This window comes from Paramisgurnus dabryanus, chromosome 2 (assembly GCF_030506205.2).
Source record: "Paramisgurnus dabryanus chromosome 2, PD_genome_1.1, whole genome shotgun sequence".
NCBI lineage: Eukaryota > Metazoa > Chordata > Actinopteri > Cypriniformes > Cobitidae > Paramisgurnus > Paramisgurnus dabryanus.
The window spans coordinates 25,553,717-25,572,225 of NC_133338.1; the positions used below are offsets into that span (position 1 = coordinate 25,553,717).

Here is an 18,509-nt window from a genome sequence, read left to right on the forward strand (position 1 = left end):
TATCTACCTATCTATCTATCTGCCTAGCTAGCTACCTATCTATCTATCTGCCTAGCTAGCTACCTATCTATCTATCTGCCTAGCTAGCTAGTTAGCTACCTATCTATCTGCCTAGCTAGCTAGTTAGCTACCTATCTATCTGCCTAGCTAGCTAGTTAGCCACCTATCTATCTATCTGCCTAGCTAGCTAGCCACCTATCTATCTATCTAGCTATCTAGCCACCTATCTATCTATCTAGCTATCTAGCCACCTATCTATCTATCTAGCTATCTAGCCACCTATCTATCTATCTAGCTATCTAGCCACCTATCTATCTATCTGCATAGCTAGCCACCTATCTATCTGCCTAGCTATCTAGCTAGCCACCTATCTATCTGCCTAGCTAGCTAGCTAGCCACCCATCTATATACCTAGCTAGCTAGCTAGCCACCCATCTATATACCTAGCTAGCTAGCTACCTATTTATCTGCCTAGCTAGCTACCTATCTATCTGCCTAGCTATCTAGCTAGCTACCTATCTACCTGCCTAGCTATCTAGCTAGCTACCTATCTATCTATCTATCTATCTATCTATCTATCTATCTATCTATCTATCTATCTATCTATCTATCTATCTATCTATCTATCTATCTATCTATCTATCTATCTGCCTAGCTATCTATCTATCTGCCTGCCTAGCTATCTAGCTAGCCACCCATCTATATACCTAGCTAGCTAGCTAGCCACCCATCTATATACCTAGCTAGCTAGCTAGCCACCCATCTATCTGCCTAGCTATCTAGCTAGCCACCCATCTATCTGCCTAGCTATCTAGCTAGCCACCTATCTATCTATCTATCTATCTATCTATCTATCTATCTATCTATCTATCTATCTATCTAGATATCTATCTATCTAGCCATCTAGCTATCTAGCCATCTAGCTATCTAGCTATCTAGCTATCTAGCCATCTAGCTATCTAGCTATCTAGCTATCTGCTTAGCTATCTGGCTAGCTACCTATCTATCTATCTGCCTAGCTATCTAGCTAGCTACCTATCTATCTATCTGCCTAGCTATCTAGCTAGCTACCTATCTATCTATCTGCCTAGCTATCTACCTATCTATCTATCTGCCTAGCTATCTAGCTATCTACCTATCTATCTATCTGCCTAGCTATCTACCTATCTATCTATCTGCCTAGCTATCTAGCTAGCTACCTATCTATCTATCTGCCTAGCTATCTAGCTAGCTACCTATCTATCTATCTGCCTAGCTATCTAGCTAGCTACCTATCTATCTATCTGCCTAGCTATCTACCTATCTATCTATCTGCCTAGCTATCTAGCTATCTACCTATCTATCTATCTGCCTAGCTATCTACCTATCTATCTATCTGCCTAGCTATCTAGCTAGCTACCTATCTATCTATCTGCCTAGCTATCTAGCTAGCTACCTATCTATCTATCTATCTGCCTAGCTATCTAGCTAGCTACCTATCTATCTATCTATCTGCCTAGCTATCTAGCTAGCTACCTATCTATCTATCTATCTGCCTAGCTATCTAGCTAGCCATCTAGCTATCTAGCTATCTAGCTATCTGCTTAGCTATCTGGCTAGCTACCTATCTATCTATCTGCCTAGCTATCTAGCTAGCTACCTATCTATCTATCTGCCTAGCTATCTAGCTAGCTACCTATCTATCTATCTGCCTAGCTATCTACCTATCTATCTATCTGCCTAGCTATCTAGCTATCTACCTATCTATCTATCTGCCTAGCTATCTACCTATCTATCTATCTGCCTAGCTATCTAGCTAGCTACCTATCTATCTATCTGCCTAGCTATCTAGCTAGCTACCTATCTATCTATCTATCTGCCTAGCTATCTAGCTAGCTACCTATCTATCTATCTATCTGCCTAGCTATCTAGCTAGCTACCTATCTATCTATCTATCTGCCTAGCTATCTAGCTAGCTACCTATCTATCTATCTGCCTAGCTATCTAGCTAGCTACCTATCTATCTATCTGCCTAGCTATCTAGCTAGCTACCTATCTATCTATCTGCCTAGCTATCTAGCTAGCTACCTATCTATCTATCTGCCTAGCTATCTAGCTAGCTACCTATCTATCTATCTGCCTAGCTATCTAGCTACCTACCTATCTATCTATCTGCCTATCTATCTATCTGCCTAGCTATCTAGCTAGCTACCTATCTATCTATCTGCCTAGCTATCTAGCTAGCTACCTATCTATCTATCTATCTGCCTAGCTATCTAGCTAGCTACCTATCTATCTATCTGCCTAGCTATCTAGCTAGCTACCTATCTATCTATCTGCCTAGCTATCTAGCTAGCTACCTATCTATCTATCTGCCTAGCTATCTAGCTAGCTACCTATCTATCTATCTGCCTAGCTATCTAGCTAGCTACCTATCTATCTATCTGCCTAGCTATCTAGCTAGCTACCTATCTATCTATCTGCCTAGCTATCTAGCTAGCTACCTATCTATCTATCTGCCTAGCTATCTAGCTAGCTACCTATCTATCTGCCTAGCTATCTAGCTAGCTACCTATCTATCTGCCTATAGCATTGGAAACAAGTTGTTAAACTTTTTTATTGTTAAACTTAAATCCTTGATGTATGTCTGTGATTAACAGATTCTGTAGAATGTATAGAAATAATGTCTCTAGAGATTTTTGGCCACCCCAATCTATTCACACCGTCTAATGTTACCCGACCACCCCTGAAAAAAACGCTCTGGCTACGCCCCTGTCTTTAGGGGTTTCTCAATAGTTATTGGACATTTACTGTAAAAACAATGTAATATTATTTAAATTTCATTAAAATATATAATTAATTAATTAATATAGGGAAGAGCGGGGCACAACCTAACGCTTTTTAATTTTGGCTCTATAATTCAAAAAATATTTAAGTTATATAAATCATATTTTTTTTCACAATCAACACACACATCTCTACTACAAATAAACACTTTAAGTTTGTTTGTGGGACCTACTGTTATCGTACAATTAGACCGAAAGTGACAGGAGTGCAAACTTTACAACTTACCCCATAGGTTTGGTTAATTGTAACAAACTAAGTGTTTGTTGTAAAACCTGCTAGAAAATTTGGTTAGAAGACAAATTCAATACAATTCTTTCTACATACTCCCTACTGAAAAATCCAGCTAAGACCAGCATAAGCTGGTAGCTGGTTTTAGCTGGTTTAAGGTGGTTTTTGCTGGTCCTGCCAGCCTGACAAACCTGGTCATGCTGGTGTGCCAGCTGGTCTTCAAGCCCGACCAGCTAAGTCCAACTAGACCAGCTTAAAAAGTGACCAAAACACAGCTAGACCAGCTTGCTACACCAGCAAAACCAGCTTCATACACCAGCAAAACCAGCTAAAACCAAGCTGGAGACCAGCTAAAACCAGCTCACCAGCTTATGCTGGTCTTAGCTGGATTTTTCAGTAGGGCTAAAGGTGGAAGGGTTAACGGGCTGGACAATTAAGACAAAAAAAATCATTATTGTCATCAATCATTTTTGTGTCAATTTAAACAACGCTCATACTCGTCAACATTTCGGTACTAAAATCTTAGAGACTTCTGAATGCCAGAAATGTCCCCGTGATAAACAATACACGATACAGTCGTGTGTGTTGCTATATTTTGGCCTCGAGATATTAAAGTCTTCCGTCCATCTGTTGTCAAAATTTATTAATTATGTTTTCCATTATACTAATTATACTAATATCATAAATTCACTCTCCTACGCAGATATATTATTGTGCAGCTGGGTTGTAGGTTGCCGGGTTGAGTTCACAATTGGATTGAAATATGTAAGAGGTATCGATTGTTTGAATACGATGCGTTTCCTACAAGATCTGTCAACTGGACAACATAGAATATTATATTGATGTGATTTTAGGTCATACAATTTACGGAAGTTTAAATAACAAAACGGGAGAGAGGCGGAATATGAGTGTGAAATACGGGAGACTCCCGGGGGGGAATGAGTATTTGTTGACAGGTATGAGCTTAATAAACTGTAATAAAAAGCATGTTAATTAATTATCATATTACCAAAAGCAGTAAGCGTCTAACACAACTGTCTACTGTGCTTCGTAATCTTCCCTACCTGTCCTGCATTGTTTCTCAGCTGTGTTTTCAACATTTACAGCTCCTACCCCTACCACTTATGACCGAACACAGTTCAGAATTCGCTTTATATGGCCGAATCCCCCATTGTTGCGTCATGCGTTCTAAATTCCATGATGTCATCCGTGGCAACCATAGGCGGTGGCAACCGGTGGCAACATTTGGGTCACGTGGGTGCCGAGGTGCCGAGCCATCCAACCACGATGGAGGAGGCGGGACAAATTTTACACAGACCAACCGGAACATCTTACCTCTTAAGAGGTGAAGAAAATGTCCTAAAGTTAACTAACCATGTGGATTTTTCGTGCAGTGTAAATAAATAATGACTAAGGCATTACACTTCTTAACTTTAAAATAAATGTTATATTTATTGACAAATTCGATTCGAAAAAATTTTGATCACTGTTGAAAAAGCGGTTGCAGTGAGGGTAAGTTCACTGATTATAGGATTAATATTATTAATAAAAAATACCTAATGGTTATCATTCTTTACTTTTAGCTGTGTGTTAGCCTACCGTTGCAATAATCCATTATCATGTTTTATTTTCATCTATCATTCATTTTCTGTGTTTAAAAACTATTTTTCTTTATAGCTATTTTCCATCTTTAAATAATAGGCTTGTAAATTTGTTAGACTGATAAGAGACTTTTATATATTAGAGGGTGAATGACCCCTTGTTCCATTTTATTCCTTTATGTTTTTCCTAATTTTGTGCGCCTTGCTATTGTTTTTTTATGTATGCCATTTTGAGTGTACATTTTGTTCATACTTAATGAAAGTCCACTAGATGGCACCATGTTTATTTGATTCCAATTTTTAGACAGGGCCCTAATACTATTTGGGAATTAAACCTTCAAAGACAATTATTTTCAAAACGTGCCTGTCTTAAATTAAACTGGTCACCATTGTGCTCTTAAAGGGATAGTTCACCCCAAAAATAAAAATTCAGTCATCACTTACTCACCCTCATGTTGTTCTAAACCTGTATGAATTAATTTTTTCTGATGAACACAAAAGAAGATGTTTTGATAAATGATGGTAAGCACACAGTTGATTGTAACCATTGACTTCCATAATAGGAAAAAATATTTTGAATTTATTGTGATAAATGATGAAGAAGATATTTTGATAAGTGATGGTAAGCACACAGTTGATGGTACCCATTGCACTTCATCGTATTTTTTATTCCTACTATGAAGTTTTTTAATTTTATTCCTACTATGAAGTTATATATGTTTTTATGAAGACATACTATGAAGACATACTACAGTATGTCATATTTCCTATATAGAGATTTTAAAGGTGTTTGGGAATATTCACACATAAAAACAAGATAGCAAATAAAAAAACAAACACATAATGGTCTTTTAAACCATAAAACATTTGGACAAATACCCAGCCAAATTTATAACAATGTTTCTGTGTTGTGACAAATCAAAAATACATATTTAATATCACTTACACAGACTTTAAAAGAAAAATGTAGAAAAGTTGCTAAAACATGCCATACATGCAATTTTTGCCACACACACGATGGAGGTGGATGACAGTGGGAGGTGGAGGGACTTTTATACAATTTTTTTTTCTCTTCAAGTAATTCCTTGTTTGTCTATTACACTTTGTACCTTGCGTAATTATTATAAATATTCGAATGTTTTAATTGATACATTTAGAGGAAAGATAGAAAAGTTGCGTAACAATGGACTTTTTATACAGATTTATTGTCAGCATTTTAACTCAGAGGTGACATTGAGAGGTGGAGGGACTATTATAAACAAACATTTTTTCCTTCAGGTAGTAATAATAATGTCTATTATACTTTGTAATCTTTTTACAGATTTTTGCATTTTATGCAGGTTTACAGCATTTTAATTGTGGTGAAAGTGACATGCTTGTCAAGTATGCAAGTCATACTCAAAACGAGACCTTTGCATTTAACCCATCCCAGAAAGAAGTAAACACACACACGCACGCACGCACGCACGCACGCACGCACGCACGCACGCACGCACGCACGCACGCACGCACGCACGCACACACACACACACACACACACACACACACACACACACACACACACACACACACACACACACACCTGGAGCAGTGGGCAGACATCCCAGCACCCAGGAAGCAATTAGGCAAAAGTGCCTTGCTCAAGGGCACCACAGTCAACACCCACGTTGGACATGAGACTTGTCCAGGAGGTGGAGGGACCTACCTTGTGTAATTATTATAAATATTTGAATGTTTCAATTAATACATTTATTAAAGGAAAAATAGAAAAGTTGCTGAACAATAAACTTACATACAGATTTATTGCCAGCATTTTAATTCAGAGGTGGATGACAGTGGGAGGTGGAGGGACTTTTATACTTTTAATTCAGGTAATTACTTGATTGTCTTATTTACTTTGTATCTTACTTAATTACTATAAATATTTGTATATATTTTTAATTTATACTTTAGGGACAGGCTTTTCAAATGCTTGTTGTTTTGGCATTACGTACGTATGTATATTTCTCCCCCTACTGGAGGAATCAGGAACAACGGGGTGTAAAACTGCCTGGACCGTAAATCTGCCTTGCTCCAGGTCTGCATGCCTCCGCGTATAGGAATAAAGAAAACTGTTGAATGAATCATTTGGTGTTTTGTTAGAGGATCTTATATATTTCTGCGATGTCGACATCAGTGAAAGTCTGAAAAGAGGCACAGTGAGTCAGAATGTGGTCGTGTAGGATGTACTGACATCATGCGGCTCGACGTTTTTGTCGCTGTATTAAGTTACCAGCATTTGCATTACTATCCTTTCATAGTAAAAAAAACCAAGACGTTTGCTCTTTAACACAAGGTTTTCTGTTATGTTAACTTAGTAAACTTCTTTATACACTTACATTTTGTTCGTGTAACACAACCTATATTAATACAATCGCGAGACAGTGTTAACTAATCAAATATATATATATTTTAAAACGTTTAGATTAAGAAAGTACCAATACATAAAACTAGTCGTGTTACTGTATCATTATGGAAAGGTATTCACTACCTTGCGGAATTAAGTTTACTTCAAATTAAGTTCATACACCCAGAACACAGCTAATTCATTTTTCAGATGACAGGATAGGCGACCTGTCTAAAAACAACGATTAATATTAAATTCAGAACCATGTAGAATAATTTCAAAACATATAATACAACGGCGAATTAACAGATTATATCATTCTTGACCTCATAAATTCATCGGTTTCGACCGTGGCGCCGTGGCTTAGTTGGTTAAAGCGCCTGTCTAGTAAACAGGAGATCCTGGGTTCGAATCCCAGCGGTGCCTTTTTGATATGCAGTTCAGTACAACAGGAACTGTTATTGAAACAGTCTCGGCAATACTTGGTTTATTATTTATTATAGGATTTATACATTTTATTGTAAAATTAGCTTATTCTACACTTAATGAGTGCCTGTTACAAATACCTAGATTATAATTGTACAATATTTCATATAGATATTTGTATTGAGAAACTTTGTTATAAAAATAGAATAGTGTGATTTTACATCTTAAAAAATGTAAAGCAAGAACAATACTGAAGAATTTGTTATATGCTAATATTACTTGCTACATTGGCAAATGCCTGTTAGCACCATAATGACAAAGAGTATTATTTCATCACAGCTTAAATTTGCTTTTTAACAGCCAGAGGCTTCTCTAACTGCTGACCATGCAAATTGTGCACCATCCACTCTTTGTTATTAAGGACAGTGAAGTTATTGGTTTTGTAATTAAGCATGTCTTGGGCACGAAACACCTTGTTGGATTCATACAGGTTGCTCCAATAGCGAGGGAGGGGTTGGAAACCTCCCAGTTGGGCAAGCTCATCATTATAGGCCCATTGCTCAGAGTCCAGTTTAAGGATATGGCGGGTGGCAATCCCACGGGCACGACGGGCGGCAATATCCAAATCGATGTCCTTCTCCATCTCCTCGCGTGTTGGAAGGGTGAATGAACCATCTAACACTGACATGACAAACTGAGACTGAGGAGAAAAAATGAGGGACAAGCAAGAAAAGAGACACATAAGTAAGAATAATAAAATTATTTTAAACATTAACACAAGATATATAATAGGAATTGCAGCCCTAAAAAGATATAAATATTAAAACTGAAAACAAAAATGGTACTTTGCCATGGCACCCTACTAACCTGAATGTGGAAATGTGGGAAAGGGCATATGGCCCTGCAGATGCCCACTATAAAGAGTGAAGGGTAGGCCGGAGGTATTAGGAACTTGTAAAGTGGCCAGACTAAGTGCTCCTGGACTCTTACACCCACTTTTTCGTCCAGAAAAGGAAAGGTGAAGTTGTAGCCTGTACACATTAGGAACACCTCTGGCTTGGCCCTCTTCCCATCTTTGAACTCTAGAGAGCCATCATCTAGCACAGACGTTACTGGAGGAGCCTGCTGGACTCCTGAAGGAAGGGGGCATGTCAAAGGGCGCTGTCCATGACTGAGAAACACCTGGTGGTAAATAACAGCACAAGGTATATAAGTATATAATGGCCATGTTGGTTCCCATTTAAAGGTGCATTGTGTAACTTTTAGAAGGATCTCTTGACAGAAATGCAATATAATATACTATATATCAGTTTAACTATTTTATCAGTGGTGTATAAAGACTAGTGCTGGGAAAAGATTAATCGCATACAAAATAAAAGTGCATTTTTGCCTAATATATGTGTCTGTTCTGTGTGTAATTATTATGTATATTTAAACACACACACACATATATACATTTCAGAACATTTTTATTTATATATCCATTTTTATAGTTAATATAGAATATATCACAAAATAAATAAATATATATACACATGTAAATGTTTCTGAAATACATACATGAATCTGTGTGTATTATATATCCATAATAATTACACACAGCGCACACTCATACATTATGCAAAAAATCACTTTTATTTTGTATGCGATTTATCGCGTTAATCTTTTCCCAGCACTAAAAGACCTTACATAATGAACTGTATTGTTTTTATTACCTTAGAATGAGCTGTTTTTATCTACATACACGCGGGTCTCCTTACATGGATGTCGCCTTCATATTTGTAAAGTAACCCTAAACGGACCAACTGTTTTACAGACCGCATTTCATCCCTATGTTGTTTCAGATGATGACATGTTTGTCTTGTGGCGGCTACCATATGCGTTTTGAAATTGAGGGGTGAGCTTTTGTTGCAATTCGCAATCTCACTACTAGATGCCGCTAAAATCTACACACACCACCTTTAAGAAAATAAAATTTTTATATAAAATTATTTGTTTTTCTTTATCTGAAAAAATAAGTTCATATACATCTGGGATGGCATAAGAGTAAATTATGAGATATTTTTCATACTTGGGTGAACTTTAATTGAGAATAAAAGGTATATTGCTTTTTCCAGTGGAAGAAATACTTTTACTATTGATTTTATTTTATGTTAGTTGGATTAAAAAATATTTTTTTTGCTTTAATATATGTATTTTGCGGTTCTTGAGGCTAGCGCTGTATCATGAAAAAGTCACGGCTGGAGAGGTAACAGTGCTTTGTGCCATGCCTAACGACACCCTTATTGTTTACATAAAGAAGGTAAATTGCTACTAGTCAGATGGGCAGTGAACTATGGGCTGCAAAGTTTGCTCTTTGGTCTGCTTTTAACTAACTGCACTTCTGCTCACTATGCTATTTAAAATTATTGAATATATTTTTTGATTGACTTTAGTGTTCTGGCTACTACCTACAACCAGACACGCTAGTCTTTCTTTAAATAACACCTTCTCATCACCTTAAAACATGTACATTGTATACACTCAATGAGCTATGCAAAATCCTAATGCATTATTCTAAATAGGAAAACAACTTAACACTGTGAAATACCTTAGCATCAACATTGGAGAGCTCCATTGCAATATCCAGCCCAGAGAGACCAGCTCCCAGCACGACAACAGATTTTCCCACAAAAGGTTCAGCATTTCGGTAATCATGACTGTGCATCAGTGTCCCTACATTGATATAGACAAACATTTAGAAAAAATAATATTTCTGCAAATAGTACAGCAACTTTGATGTTGCAGAATTACATTAAAGAAATAGTTCACCTTAAAATTTTAAATCTGTCATTAATTACTGATTTCAACGTCAATCCAAATCTGTATGATTTACTACTTATTTATATTATATAAGAATAAAAACTTGGGCTGTCAAGGAATGATTGGAATGACATACAGGTGAGTACACAAAGACAGAATTTAAATTTTTAGATAAACTATTTCGCTAATTCAAATATGTGGTGCAAGCAGTTCTAATTTTGTATTTGGCTGTTAGCTATACTAACAATTACTAAACCAATTGTATACATACATAAATGCTTGCATAATCAAATTTTATTTATAAAGCGCATTTTTTAAACCGCGGAGGCTTAACAAAGTGCTGTACACGAATCAGTCAGACAACAATAACATTAATACAAACAATCAACGATACAACAATAAATAAGACAATAAAACCACTCTCACATAGAGTCAAAAGCCAGACTTTGGTAATACGTTTTTAGACTAGATTTAAAACCAGCAAGTGTTTGAGTCTGTCGGATGTACAGGGGTAGGCTGTTCCAGAGCTTCGGTCCTGCACAGAGGTGTAAAGTACTCGAGTAAATGTACTTCGTTACTGTACTTAAGTATTTTTTGGGCTACTTTGTACTTGTACTGAGTATAAAAAATATAAGCAACTTTTACTCTCTACTCAATTACATTTTTGATTGGGTATTTGTACTCTTTACTCCACTACATTTGAAATGACACTTAACGTTACTCGCTACATTGTTTATTCGTCAAATAAAAATGAGACGAAAGTGTCAGAGGGTGATGATGGATAGAATCTGTGGTCGCGAGGTTACACGCACACACACACAACTTCATTTGGCGCTGCGCAGAGCAATCGTAGAAATCAAAGTACTGCGAGAGCGAATCAAATGCATATGGAGAAGTCTGGTCTCGCGGTACTTTGATGTCAAACGCTGAATGGCTTGCGTTGAGCCACCGTAGCGGGACATCTGCGTGCTGCGTATGTCATTAACTGTAGAGAAAAGTTCGCGTCTGGACTGAAAGAAGAGATAAAGAGCAAACATATGGATGCATATCACATTTGCTTCAGTCAAGGGACCCTTTGTTAAACTTGTGATGCTACAATCAAAACAAAAGTGATGCGCGATTGCAGGAGAATCATCCCGCAACTCAAAGGCAAGCACAAATGTTTATATACTCTGATGCTACTTTATCAGCTAACCTGAGCTGGTACATAACTTGATATAACTTACTATATAAACCAGCGAGGTCCTGTACTGATTGCCCGAGTATCTTAAGTACATTATAAGATTGATAATAAGTTAATTTCCCTGTCCTCACATTTAATCAAGTATGCTGTAATGTATTTACTGTAAGAGGGATGCATGACGGAAGAAATGTAGTGCACTTGTGAGATAGTGGTGTTACGTACTACATGTGTTTACAATTAATCTTTCAAATGAACAACTTCACGTTTTTAATATGCATTATCATATTTCTGTTGGTGTAATTTTAGTTTACTGGAATTTTTTAAATATTAAAATTATATATTTTTAGGATAGGCCTATATAAGAATATTTGGTAACACTTTACAATAAGGTTCATTAGTTAACAGTAGTTAATGTATTAACCAACTTGAACAAACCATGAGCAATACATTTGTTACATTATTTCTTCATCTTTGTTAATGTTAGTTAATAAAAATGTAAGCTTTAATTGTTTGTTCATGTTAGTTCAGACAGGGGCGCAATGAAGTGTTTCAAGGGGGGTATGCGAGACAGAATTTTGGGCCCCTTTCTTTAGATGATTGTTTGATTTTCATACCATAATGTGTAGCTATAGAAAATACTCAGCTGAGTGCGTTTATTAAATTTTATAAGTCGCATTTGCACCTAAAAATAAATGCATGAAGCAAAAAAAAAAAAAAAAGATTTAGGCTATTCGAAAAACGAATACCATTTTAATCTGGAATGGCAGAAAACATTCACGTAACTGATTTTAAAGAGATCACTTAAAGAAGAATAATGCATGGAGATGCATTTCTGAATCTATGGAAATCTATGGAAGGCGCTTTGAAAGTCGCGGCAGTCGAGTTTTCTGTGTGGTTTTATAAGCGAAATGTGTACATTTATGTTTAGCCTATAATAGTTCATTTTTCAGAGTTCAATTCAATTCATATTGATGATCTTATAGTCCATTTAGTCCATTTAAAAATGTTCTTACAAACTGATTTTATTTATCAGAAAACACCAAATAACTTATATTCTCTTAATGTCGTTGTTCTCCGCAACCCCCACACGCGTCCTCCGCTCATGACAAAAAGCATGGCCGGCAAAAGTTTTTAAAATTAATATAACGTTGATTTTTTTTTAAAGTATGTGCCTCGCCCACCCATGCCCTTGCAGTGACACAGAAATTGCAAAAAGCACAATTTAAATATGACGTTGATTTTCAGTCAAAAGCATGCCGCAATCAAATGTGCTGCTGATGGGAATGCACATTTAATTTCTATGCACTGAAGGTTTTATGAAAAGCGATAAAAGGGATGTACTCCATAATATGATGTTGCATATCCAACAACAACTATATCATTACAAAAATAATACTGCATGTTTTGGCATTTGATAGCATATTGCAGTATATTTGTTACGTAATGATGCACGGTGTTCTTTTTAATGTTCTTTTTCTTTAATATTCACAACACTTATCAACAAAACATTGATTAAAATTAAGAGACTAATTATATTAAACGAAATTTATTTTAAGCAAACATTTGAAGCAAACAAAACTTAAATTAAACTCGAAAATTATGTCTTATGATTCACTCCATTTGTACCGTCATATTAGCCTTCAATCCATTACAACGCCCAATATAGCGTTTAAAATTACAGTCTAATAATCGAATTGAATTGAAACAAAACAGAAACAACATTACAACAACATTTAAACACAACAATACTTAAACATAAATATAGAACAGACATTCTCTATTTGGATACATGTTAAAAACAATCTGATATAGCGTTTATAATAGCTGCACTAAGGGCTAAACCTCCGTTGCAAACCTAAATAAAAATGAATCACTTTCACTTTGAAAATGATGCGTTGTCACATTAAAACCATCTCTTAGTCATTTAAAATTTAACTCAATTACAATGGCTTAGACAATTCTCCTATTTCATGTTTATTTATTAAAGAGTCCACAATTGCAGAAAATAATATTTTTAACTCCGCCTATTACGTAAGTAATTGTCCGTCTTAGAAATGCAATAGCCTAGTTGTCAGCAGTCGCTATCCTAATATTTCCTTAAATAAAGCCATTGCTGTCCTTTTGTTTTAACACAAATATTTTTAATTAATAATGAAACATACAGTTTATGGATCAGCATGAGCGTTTTTATTGGCATGTGAGATCTTACCTTGAAATGCCAAACAGGGCTGTCGACTGTTTGTGGTAACTTAAAAAGATTGCATAGCAAACCCACCAAACTGATCCCAAACCAAAATGTTGCCTACCCACCCATATCCATACCAGCACAATCAAATTAAAAACCACCAGAACCGCCAAATATGTAATTGCATCTACTAGGTCATGGTTGCACGCTGTTTTAAAAAGTGTCTTAATTTTACTTATCACAAAGTCATTTACAGTAGTTTTATATTAATTTACTTTACATTTAACTATAGTGTTAATAATTAAACGTGTACAACAAAAAAACGGAAAAGTGATGACGGTGGGGCCCCCTAGCGTACTCATGGGCCCATATGCCTTGCATACTCTGCACCCCCCCTAACGGCGCCCCTGAGTTCAGAGTGCATTAACTAATGTAAACAAGATTTTAATAAAGTATTAGTAATTGTTGAAATTAACATTAACAAAGATGAATAAATGCTGTATAAGTGCAGTTCATTATTAGTTCATGTTAACTAATGTAGCTAACGAATGTTAACTAATGAACCTTATTGCAAAGTGTTACCATATATTTATATCACAAAGTTAGGCTATATATTTTTCAGCATGGCACATTCAAGTACACAATGACACTAGACTAAAATTAAATGGGTTTAAATTAAATTTAATGTAGATTTCTAGACTAAAATCTCATGGTATTTAGTTGAATAAAATTAGACTAAAACTAAATCAATTCAGATGACAAAAATATGACTAAAACTTAATTAAATTTTAGTCAAAAGAAGACTATGACTATGTTTAATCTGTGTTTGTTCTGCCAGGTCAAAATTTTGAGGTGTTTGATTTCTTTTCTATATTAGGAAATAAAACCTCATAAATAAACTTTCTTAGTTTTCACTGCCCAGACCTACAATGTCTCTTTGTGTTGAGGACTAGTGCATCTTTGAGCCAACATTCAGTACGAGTAAAAATACTTGAGTACTTTTAAATTGGGTTACTTTAATACTTTTACTCAAGTCGTATTTAAATTGGTGACTTGTAACTTGTAGTGGAGTAATTTTTACAGTAAGGAATTTGTACTTTTACTCAAGTATGGCTTTCAGCTACTCTTTACACCTCTGGTCCTGCAACAGTGAATGCTCTTTCACCCATGCTTTTCAGCATTACTCGTGGGACAACTAAAAGTAAGTGGTCAGCAGACCTAAGGGCTCTTGACGGGGTGTACTGGTTGATCAGGTCAGACAAATACTTAGGTGCAAGACCATTAAGGGAAAAAAAAAGTTTAACATAATTAAACTTTGTGAAAACTAATCTGATAAAAAAGAACAGCATGCACAAAACTAAATGGTTTTCCAGGTGATTGATACATGGTAAGTAGTATAATGATTAACCATATTGCCTCTGCTCATCAAACAACGGCATGGTTCAATCTAAAGTTTTCTCTGCAATCTTCTGTGCTGATAAACTGATAACATGTTGCAACAGCAAAGCATTCTTTACCATTTGCAAGTCCAGGCACATTTAGACGGTGAATCACTGCAAAGCCTTTTGAATGCAAACTAAAATATATGATGTGCGGAAGGGAATACCTTTGTATTTTTCCAGTCCAGGAATAGCAGGGATGTAGGGGTCATAAAAATGACTGTAATATAAACATAAATAATTTTATTTGTAGTAAATTCCACTTCTTTCAACCACTTTCTTACCAAATAAAATAATCAAAGCTGACTCTGAAAAATTTAACTGTATATACCTAAGTGAATGTGCAATCATTTTGTTGCACCATTAGTTACTGTTTAATCCACCTAGGCAATCCCCATATTGATCTAGCCATGTACATTTTAACTGCATGGTGGAAAGAGTATGAGGAGCTGTCATTCATTTCACATTTGTGCACTCACCCATTACACACCATTACGGCATCAAATCTCTCCGTTGTGGATTTGCTGTTGTCTAGGCCATCATTGGAGGTGACGTTCCAAGCCATCCCTTTCCAACCATCCTTTACTTCCTCTGGAGTCACTGAGGCCACCATGGTGCCAAACTTGATAAAAGAAAGGAAAATTTTAAAGCTTTATTTAAGACTGATGGTTATCAAGCAAATTAATAAATCATTCAGGCCACTTACCGGTAGTTATTTTTCTATTTTGCAATTTCAACTAATCATCAGTTTATAGTTAAGATAATAACAGTTCATGACAGACCAATCAAACTCAGTGTTAAAAAATTATCAGTGGCACAGACTGATTGGTCATAGCAGACATTGTCATTAATGATTATCTGTCAAATCCTATGTGAAGTACATTATTTCCAGCTTTTATCCATTTTTAAATGTGCACTCCAGGTGTGTGATAATTAAAAAAGGCTATTTTTGTACCTTTATGTGGTCCCACAAGCGAAAATGATGACAATACTGCTCAAGATATTTCCTCACTTCGGTGTGATGAACAAAAGATGGGAGATGCTTTGCAAAAGGAAAATCAGGGAAAGACATCACCTCCTTCGGAATATTGGTTCTGTTAAATTACATGACAACACAATACAGAATTACAATACAGCATTGAAGACTTTATCCCACGTGCTATGAATACTGCAGGAAGAAATAAACCATAGATTTATGTGACACTACAACTGCAACACAAAGTACTTACACAATTTATTTGCAAGATAAATGAAACATGTGGTGGCATTGATTAAATAAAATTTAACATACCTGTAGATACTAAAGATGTATTAATACATGAACTAAATCTTTAATTTTTAATGTATAATAAATGATTAATAGTTGTTGGCCTTACTTTTAGGAAATTATTATTAGGTTTTCAGAAGACAATCTTCATCCCTAAATGTATGAAAGGGAAACGACTCTTATCACACTACTTTATCACTTTCAATCAGTAATCATAACTTTAAGATAATAACTAACAAATATTTAAAGTTTTTTCTAGAAATATTTTGTCTTTTATAATATTTTTATTTCAATTTAATTTAGTCTTCATTCATTATAGAGTTCCTATTATTAGGTTTAAAAGTAATTAATAGTAATTCAAACTTTTCACCTTAGGTCCCTGTACATGCTGCTGTGAATGGGTAAGCCATCGTCGTAATATCCCACTTTTTCCTCGTAGACCCAGGTTCCTCCAATGTTCTTGGTGAGTTCATACACTACAGGTGGCGCAAAGGTGTCTGGGCGAGAGAGGAGATGGCGGGCCGCGCACAATCCCGCAGCACCGGCCCCTATAACAGCCACGCGTAGCTTCCCCAAGCCGGACATCCTAAGGCAGAATATGGATATAAACTAGCAATTTGACACCTGAGAAAACAAACAGAAAAACACGTGAATAACAAGTATTTTCCCCTTATTCAAATAGTGTATTTGTACCTGTTACTGGAATGACCAACACTAGGCTCTGTCTGTTTCTCTTTCTGCTTGTCTAAGTGCATATCGAATACATTTTGGAATCTGTCCAACTGCGCCGAAGGCTACTCTATCATATTAACCCTTCGCGTTTGAAGGCACCTTTTCATTGCAAATTGACCAAGGAGCTGTAAGGTAGAGCTTAAATAAATTCATGTTTATGCATGTAATTTAAAATAGCTTTGGTTTTAGCGCTACTAATTACACCTGGAAAATAAAAATCATATGTACAGGAGGACATTTACCTCAACCTCTCTGAATATTTTGGTTATTTTTACCGACTACACCTTATTGTCAGTGGACAGTGCGCCATCTACAGGCATTTTCTAACACTTCGCTTTAATATTTATGTCCTGCAGACAGTGTTGGTTTCATTAGTTTCATTTGAATGAAATGCCTCTCCCTATTAGTTTGCAAAAAAGTGTTTTAACGTTCCTGCGATCAGACAACATTTACACAGTTTTTAGCAAGAAAAATTTGTATTTCCAAAACGTAAAATCGCTGCGAGCAGGGTTCGAACCTGCGCGGGGAGACCCCATTGGATTTCAAGTCCAACGCCTTAACCACTCGGCCATCACAGCACCGGAAACAGAACTTAGTTGGGCCGCTTTTGTTTAGGTGAATAGTGTGAATAATACATAATTTATTGAAGTGAATAAACAAGTATGCATTTACAGAATAAGAAAGGTTCCATAGCACGCAAATTACAGCATATCATCTAGCTTTTACTAAACTAAGCGCAAGCTAATGTTGTTTTATTCTTTTTCTCAGTAAACTACTTTCCATATAAGATATAACCTATATAACATACGATTAATTCATTGCATTTTTAGTTAATTGTGATTAAATCATACCGTAAACCGATGCAGAGAAGACAAATGCAGATGCAAACGGACCTCCCGCAAGAAGTCACTGACTACTAGTAGCCTACATTCTCTTTTTTTACATACATATCGTCACATGATAGCCATTGTTGCCAGGTGCCCTCCCATTTTTCATTTTGTACTGTTCATCATGTATCAGAAAGGCTCTGTTCGTCATTTTGAACTGAATAAATGACATTAATAGCTCACTTGTTTCATTTAAACCGTTTTTATCAGCTCAAAAAAGTTTTCCCAGACTGACACTTCTATAAATTACAGCAGTGCGTCATGGAAAGATACAGTAAGCCTATGTGTTAGCACTGAGCCCAGACACATATTTTATACTGACCAGTGAACACAGGAAAGAAGGGCACGATTGTATCTAGTCTCTGCTTTCAGTCTTTTAGTTCCTTCATGATAATGTTTTTGGCACGTTTTACTATTATAATTATTTACGTTTATTCGGTTAAGCCAGCACGCGATAAGACAAAAAAAATGTTCGATATAATTAACGACCCTGCACTCATTGTAATACAATAAGTACGAATTGCAATACTATCTTAACTAAACGTAT

General features: G+C 35.9%; 1 protein-coding gene and 2 non-coding genes across 6 annotated transcripts; 1 reads left to right on the forward strand and 2 right to left on the reverse strand.

Moving 5' to 3' along the window:
• The first annotated feature begins 7,393 nt into the window (after positions 1-7,393).
• Positions 7,394-7,467, forward strand: trnat-agu (transfer RNA threonine (anticodon AGU)). The gene has a single exon. It is a non-coding gene; the product is annotated as a tRNA-Thr (tRNA).
• Positions 7,468-7,522: 55 nt separating this feature from the next.
• LOC135730852 (uncharacterized) lies at positions 7,523-18,067 on the reverse strand. 4 transcript variants are annotated; one of them, XM_065248830.2, is made up of 8 exons: positions 17,927-18,067; positions 16,714-16,967; positions 16,032-16,170; positions 15,556-15,698; positions 15,244-15,296; positions 10,058-10,182; positions 8,335-8,649; positions 7,523-8,167 (listed from the first exon to the last, which is right to left on the reverse strand). In XM_065248830.2, the coding sequence occupies exons 2-8, from the start codon at positions 16,926-16,928 to the stop codon at positions 7,808-7,810; spliced, it is 1,350 nt and encodes a 449-aa protein (XP_065104902.1). In that variant the 5' UTR covers positions 16,929-16,967; positions 17,927-18,067; the 3' UTR covers positions 7,523-7,807. The 4 variants fall into 4 exon arrangements, with proteins under 4 accessions (XP_065104902.1, XP_073668457.1, XP_065104901.1 ...); XM_073812356.1 differs by having other exon boundaries at positions 16,714-16,929; positions 17,927-18,010; XM_065248829.2 differs by lacking the exon at positions 17,927-18,067 and adding an exon at positions 17,037-17,903.
• On the reverse strand, positions 17,572-17,653 carry trnas-uga (transfer RNA serine (anticodon UGA)). Its single transcript has one exon. It is a non-coding gene; the product is annotated as a tRNA-Ser (tRNA).
• Positions 18,068-18,509: the final 442 nt, after the last annotated feature.